At 43.7% G+C, this 6,680-nt stretch overlaps 1 protein-coding gene and 1 non-coding gene across 2 annotated transcripts; both read right to left on the bottom strand.

The window, feature by feature from the left end:
- Positions 1-3,712: 3,712 nt before the first annotated feature.
- On the bottom strand, positions 3,713-6,298 carry RPL37 (ribosomal protein L37). The gene is made up of 4 exons (XM_077763446.1): positions 6,195-6,298; positions 5,400-5,535; positions 5,075-5,159; positions 3,713-3,830 (listed from the first exon to the last, which is right to left on the bottom strand). The coding sequence occupies exons 1-4, from the start codon at positions 6,195-6,197 to the stop codon at positions 3,761-3,763; spliced, it is 294 nt and encodes a 97-aa protein (XP_077619572.1). The 5' UTR covers positions 6,198-6,298; the 3' UTR covers positions 3,713-3,760.
- LOC144231102 (small nucleolar RNA SNORD72) lies at positions 3,911-3,990 on the bottom strand. The gene has a single exon (XR_013334983.1). It is a non-coding gene; the product is annotated as a small nucleolar RNA SNORD72 (small nucleolar RNA).
- Positions 6,299-6,680: the final 382 nt, after the last annotated feature.

Here is a 6,680-nt window from a genome sequence, read left to right as displayed (position 1 = left end):
CACCACTGACTGAGCCACCCAGGCGGCCTAAAATAGGTTCCCTTTCACAAACCTAAGTTCACTACTTCCACTGTAAAGTTCCAGCTTAGCCTTCTAACTAGAACTGCCACCAGTTTATTCAATTCTTCCCTGAATACTTCTTCCTGGTGTCTCACAGGCATTGCAACAAAACCCAAGCTTAGAATTTCCCCTCTTGCCTCCATTCTATTCTATTCCCTCAGTGAAATGCACAAATCACCTCTTTGCCCTGGCCAGAAACCTGTCTCCAAGACGATCTCCCTGGTAATATTTTTGCATATATGATCTCATGGAATGCTCACACAACCTGTTATAGAAGGGAATGGGGGTGGGGGTTGGAAGCCCCCTTTGATTTGTATTTTAGATATTCTCATTAGAGACCTCTCCGATACAGCCAGCCCCACTGCCACTACCTCAGTCCATATCCTCATGTTTTTTGTGCCATTTCAGAACCTGCTGATTTTCCAGCTTCAAGACTCATAACATCCACATCACCACCTTCCACATTTATCTTGATAATGAAAACCAACCATGCCACTGGGGGCTTGAAACCCTCACTGACTTCTCATTACATTCAGGCTGATGTCCAATCACCTTAGCATGGTACTTGAAACTTTTCTTGATCTGCTCACAGCTTAACTTACTCCTCTAGATTCTTCTCTTTCTTGCCAACTCTCTCCCTTTCTCCTGACCTGACAAACCACAGTATCTGTGATTAAAGGTCCAAGTAAACAATACATCAGACACAAGGCACCTAATATTTCTGGTTCTCATTTCAGACACACGATACTCATCTGGTCCTGAGTAGCCTGTGCCCAAGAAACACAAATTGCTCTGTTGAGTAAGGAAATGAGCTATCGGTGGCTCAGGTGTACTTTTTACTGTCTCAATAAAGTGGGGCATCATTTGTCAGATTGGGATGCACTGCCCAAACCTCAACCAACTCTCAGGATCTCATCCAATTCATCCGACATGAACTTTCTGCAAACTCCGACTCAACTGAACACACCTGTTTTCACTCTTTTCTGAATGTGCCAATCCAGCCCCATCTCTTTCCCACTGCTTCTCCCTGGGCCCTAAAATCAATTTAATTGATCAGGGAGGTTTCATTTGGTCCATGTGTCTTCCATGACCTATGGGGAGAACTACCACAGGACCAGAGTAATTTTCAAAACTTACTCTGTGCTAAGGGGCAAAGGAAACAATAAAACTAATAGGCAACTCACAGAATGGGAAAAGATAGTTGCAAATGACATATCAGATAAAGGGCTAGTATCCAAAATCTGTAAGGAATTTACCAAACTCCACACCAGAAAAACAAATAATCCAGTGAAGAAATGGGCAGAAGACATGAACAGACACTCCTCCAAAGAGGACATCCGGATGGCCAACAGACACATGAAACAATGCTCAGCGTCCCTCATCATGAGGGAACTACAAATCAAAACCAGAGATACCACCTTACGCCAGTCAGAGTGGCTAAAACGAGCAAATCAGAGGACTCTAGATGCTGGCGAGGATGTGGAGAAATGGGCACCGCCCTACACTGTTGGTGGGAATGTAAACTGGTGCAGCCCTTCTGGAAAACTGTGGAGGTTCCTCAAAAAGTTAACAGTAGAACTCCCCTATGACCCAGCACTAGCACTGCTAGGAATTTACCCAAGGGATACAGGAGTGCTGATGCATAGGGGCACATGTACCCCAATGTTCATAGCAGCACTTTCAACAATAGCCAAACACAGAAAGAAGTGTCATCAACTGATAAATGGATCAAGAAGATGTGGTAAATTTATACAATGGAATACTACATGGCAATGAGAAAGGATGAAATCTGGCCATGTGTAGTAACATGGGTGGAACTAGAGGGGGTTATGTTGAGTGAAATAAGTCAGGCAGAGGTTAGATACCGTATGTTTGCACACATAGGTGGATTAGGAGGAAGCTAACAGAGGACCTTGAGGGAGAAGGGGGAAAATAGTTGGGGAGGGAGGGAAGCAAACCATGAGAGACTTTTGAGTGCTGAGAACAAACGGAGGGCTGATGNTAACTAAGAAAAAAAAATACTCTGTGCCAAGGGCCACAGGCACTGGCAAATGAGTTAAGCTCACCTTATACTCCAACACACAGGCCTTTGTTAATGCAGCACTGCCCACCAGCCCCTATATCCCATACCCTTTGCACCAATGCTTTTCCTGACCTAGTATTCAATTCATACATACACCATATTCTTACAATAAAACTAGATGCAATGTTAAGAAAATCATCAGGAAGAGGTCTGTAGAACTGCTTTTATTGAGACAGTTCAAAACCTGGTTGTTCAAGGACCACCTGTATATTAAAATTGTTTTTGTAGGTCAAAAGCAGTTTCATAAACTTGAACCTAATTATTTTTAGTTGTCTACTGTGAAAGTACCTTCGCTTACCTGTCTGTGCTCACAAGCCCATGAAGGTTACCGTTAGCCTTCCAATTTACCAGTGAGCAGAGGCACTGAAGTTAGTAAAACACTAACAAATGGCAGCCAGACTCCAAGAACCATACTCTTAATGATACATCCCTAAAGCACAGAGCTTTGTCATTTCAGACTCTCATACCAGGAAGCCCAATGATAGGTTTATATCAGCAGGGGCTCCTGTACAACTGAGTATAGACTGTATTCTGAAGTAGGAGTTAGTAGCTAAAGAAAAAATCAGGAGGGCAAGACTTAGCTGGCATTCTAGGAAATCATTGTAGGGTGCAGTGAAGTAAGGTTGGCGAGGCACTGAAATCATGAGAATCCTCCATAGGTCAGGTTGCAATCAACAGAAAGCTGCAAGTTAGGCAGTACTCAACCACTCTATTTTACAGTGACTCTTCTAACACTCATGCTCCACTGAATCTTCTGTTCTCACTAAGAACAACGAAGTTGGCCTTGTCACACAGTTGGCAATGAATCACCAGAGCTGGGAAAGCATGGTAAAAAAAATTTTAGGGTACTGTTAACACAGAAAGATCAATAATCACTGAGGTCATAAAAAATTTATGGGGGACGGATTTATCATTGCCTTTTGTCTACAAGCCCACGTTTACGTATCTCTTTACTTTCTACTCAATCCACTGCTTTTGCCTATGGCCCTACAGACTTTCTCTTAACCCACTGAAGTGTTTTGGACTCCCACCTAGCAAGGAGCTTCAGGTATTCGCTTAGCTGGACACCTTAAATTAGCTGGACACCTTAAATAACACACAAGCCTGCATTCTAGACACGAAGCAAGCATTTTGGAGACTGGGAAGAGTTAACATTCACCTTTATAAAACAACTCATTCAACAACTATCTTTCATGTTCTCATTGGTACTCCAAACCCTATCACACAGGATTAATGACCACTCCCCAATCATTTAGACTACAGCGGATAAAGGTTACTAAAAGCAGTTATGGTGTCTCACTTACTATAACATTTTAAATATCCACACACATCATATGAGCTGTGCTGTGCTAACTCATACTACATTCTTTCATCATCTTCCAGTATTGTCTGCTTGAAGGCATCCTGGAATTCTGCTTATCCTCTTAAGCAGTATTTACAGCCCAGGTCAAAACAAGTGCCCCAGAACAGTAACTTTACAAGTATATCTAATATCAACTTGTCCCATCCCCAATCCTGCAGTAATTCATTGAAACTACAAGGTTATTAAAAATACCTTAGCACACCACATATTTTTTAAAACCAGAATGTTTATTGCGTGACTAGTTGTTGAAATCCTTAAGATGAACTGGATGCTGCAACAGCTGCCCTCTTGGGTTTAGGTGTTGTTCCTTCACGGAATCCATGCCTGCGTCATGTTAAAAACAAAACCATTATTTCAGCAACACCAATATTTCCATTTCAACTTCACTAATACAGATTTAAATGAGCTTATCTCAGTTAAATGCTGAAATCAGTATCAAATTCATATGTTCAGACATTTATTTTTAGAACATCACAGATAAGCTGCAACAGTTTACTTCCTTCTGCTTCATGATACCCATTTTAAGCATATACTTAACTGCAATTAGAAAAAAGGTCAACACTTTATTTGGTTCAACTGATCACTGGGCCAGTACTTCTCTCCAGATTAAGAGACCTAAGGTTATTTGTGAAAACGGGTCCCTAGGCTATAAGGCAGATAACCTAAGTACTTTCCCTTAACCAAGGGAAAAAGGCCACAGGTTTAATGAACATTTTCTAAACTGCTTTACATTTTAACTCTTTTAATATGCACATACACTCTAAAACAAGTGTATTGTTATTCCCCTTTTAAGACTTCTGCTGGTAAGTTCGTGCTCTTAAACTCCTACATTAAACTAGCAGACCACTTAACACTAAGCCTACCTTACTGTATGCTTTTAAGTGCAAAGAAAAGTAATCTCAGCACATGAACACAAACACATCTAACAGTATAGTGTTTACAAAGCCCCAAAATTCCTGGTTAACTTTTAAAATTAGAAAATCTGGAATTGAGGGAGCAAAGGCGGATTCCTCAACAAAGAATGATCTTAGTTGAGATGTAAATGACAGACACCTTAAAAGATGCCATTTAAAATGCAGTTTCTCTGTAAGTCCAGGTTGGAGCTGAAATTCTGCATTTCTAACCAACTCCAGAGCCTGCCTTTAACCTGACAGAAAGGTATTTTTCATTCTATACTAGCGCAGTAACTAGGACAGTTTTCTATAGCAGACTTGCTCAAAGCCACAAAAGTGGAGGCCTGACCCCAGGCCTCATTCACCACTACTGTCCTGACAAATTTTGGTGAGAAAGATGTGGGTTATCCCAGGTATTATTACAGTTGAGGAAGTCTAGCTCGAATTTACAGCTTATGCTATTCTATTCTAGCTATTCTTACAGCTTGTACTACTGCTCACTGAAAGATTAACAAAATGCAGATTTAACTGATCTGAAGGTGACAGTGACAGCAAACAAAAAACCTTCCAATGCTCCATCCCCACCAACCAGCATAGTATTCTTAGTTTACAGTATATAAACAAGGTTCTTGTTTAAGCTCATAGAATCAATTACAATCGAAACAAAAACTGTACCTGAATCTGCGGTATACAATTTTTAGGTGCCTCATTCGACCGGTCCCAGTGGTATTTCTTCTTTTAGCCTTGGCACTCCAGTTATCTAAAACATAAAGTCAGGTCAGGTCCGAACACGGTTTTCCCACACACGTTGCAGGCACTGTCGGTCAATATACTTTAGAAAGCGCCTTCCTGGTTTTTTAAATCTACTTCATCCACATACAGATGCACTTCTACGTTAAGCACCAACTAAGGCCCAAAGCCATGCCCACTTAGCTACACGCAAACAATAAATATCCTTTCCAACACCTAACACAGTTGTGCTGAGAAACCTTCAACTCACACTTTCTCTTCCGCTTGGCGGGATAGCCACATTTGCCACAGGTCGACTTCTGAAGGTGGTAGGCCTTCGAGCCACAGCGGCGGCACAACGTGTGCGTCTTATTGCGACGCTTTCCAAACGATGACGTCCCCTTCGTCTGCAAAGTGAATGAACAATTCTGAGATCTAGGAACTTTTATACGAATCCCGATATTTTCAGGAAAAGGAATTTACTTCTTAGGATTTAAAAACAATCTACGGCCGAAACTGCGGCGGAAGCTTCTAACTTCTTAAATGCCAAATAAGAAAATACCACCAGCATTCCGTGTTACCTAAACCTTCTGCAACGGTGGCTGTGTTTTGAAATTTGCTACATTTTTTTAAAGAAGGGAAAAAAAAAGAAAAAAAGAAATCGCGAGACGAAATAACGTGGTGGTTTTCCTACCTACCCCGACCCCCAAAACCTAAGAGCTTCTGCCAGGTCGCCCCATCAATGAATGCCTTTGCTTCGAGAGCCAAACACTCCCAAACCACGCTTCTTTCTTCAGTTGTCACCCGAGAGCAAGGCTGTGGGGGTTCCCAAAAAATCAAAAGGAGCAAGGGATCGAAAGTAGCGCCTGCTCCACGGCTGCAGACGGAGTACCCCAGTTACAGTTAGGGGTCCTCCTACTGGCTCTTGAAGGCCATCGCACGCCCCTTTGCTGCCCACCCGCTTCCTTTAGCAGGGACCTTGCCGGCCCCCTAAGGATGGCACGAAGGGCAACGCAGAGAACGAGGATGGAAGGCGATTCCGGGAACCCTTGGGGAAAAAACTCACCATCTTGTTTCCGCGGCCGAGACCAAAGAGGCCGGAAAAGAAGGCACTTCCGCTATATGGTGGCTCAGAAGCTTCCGCCCAGAGAAGTACTTCCGGCGGGGGCAGTGCACCGTTCTCAAATGTCCGTAGCCGCTGTGTGGGTGGGTCTAGAGGAGGATCCAGAGCCAGGCAGGGCCAATAGGGGCTTCAGCGCCGGGTGGCGGGAGGGCTCACAGCTTCCTGGTGCCGGAATGGGCGTGGCTTCGCTAGACCCGCCTTGGCCGAGAGCAAAGTTCACGCGGGAGCTCGGTTCCTTGTGTGGCTACGCCTGCGCTTCCGCCTTCTTGGATTCTCAAGAGATGCGTCCACGCGGCCGATTTAGGGGTGAACCTGGGGATACCTGTGTTGACTCTGTGCTCCCGGTGTGCGGTGTTGGGCTCGGGCTGGGACTGGAATCCCCACCTGGAAGAAACTAGCGCTCTCTGGCTAGACCCTCTTGGCTGAGTT

This window comes from Crocuta crocuta, unplaced genomic scaffold (genome assembly GCF_008692635.1).
Source record: "Crocuta crocuta isolate KB4526 unplaced genomic scaffold, BGI_CrCroc_1.0 scaffold4, whole genome shotgun sequence".
NCBI lineage: Eukaryota > Metazoa > Chordata > Mammalia > Carnivora > Hyaenidae > Crocuta > Crocuta crocuta.
This window is presented reverse-complemented; position numbering and strand designations above follow the sequence as displayed.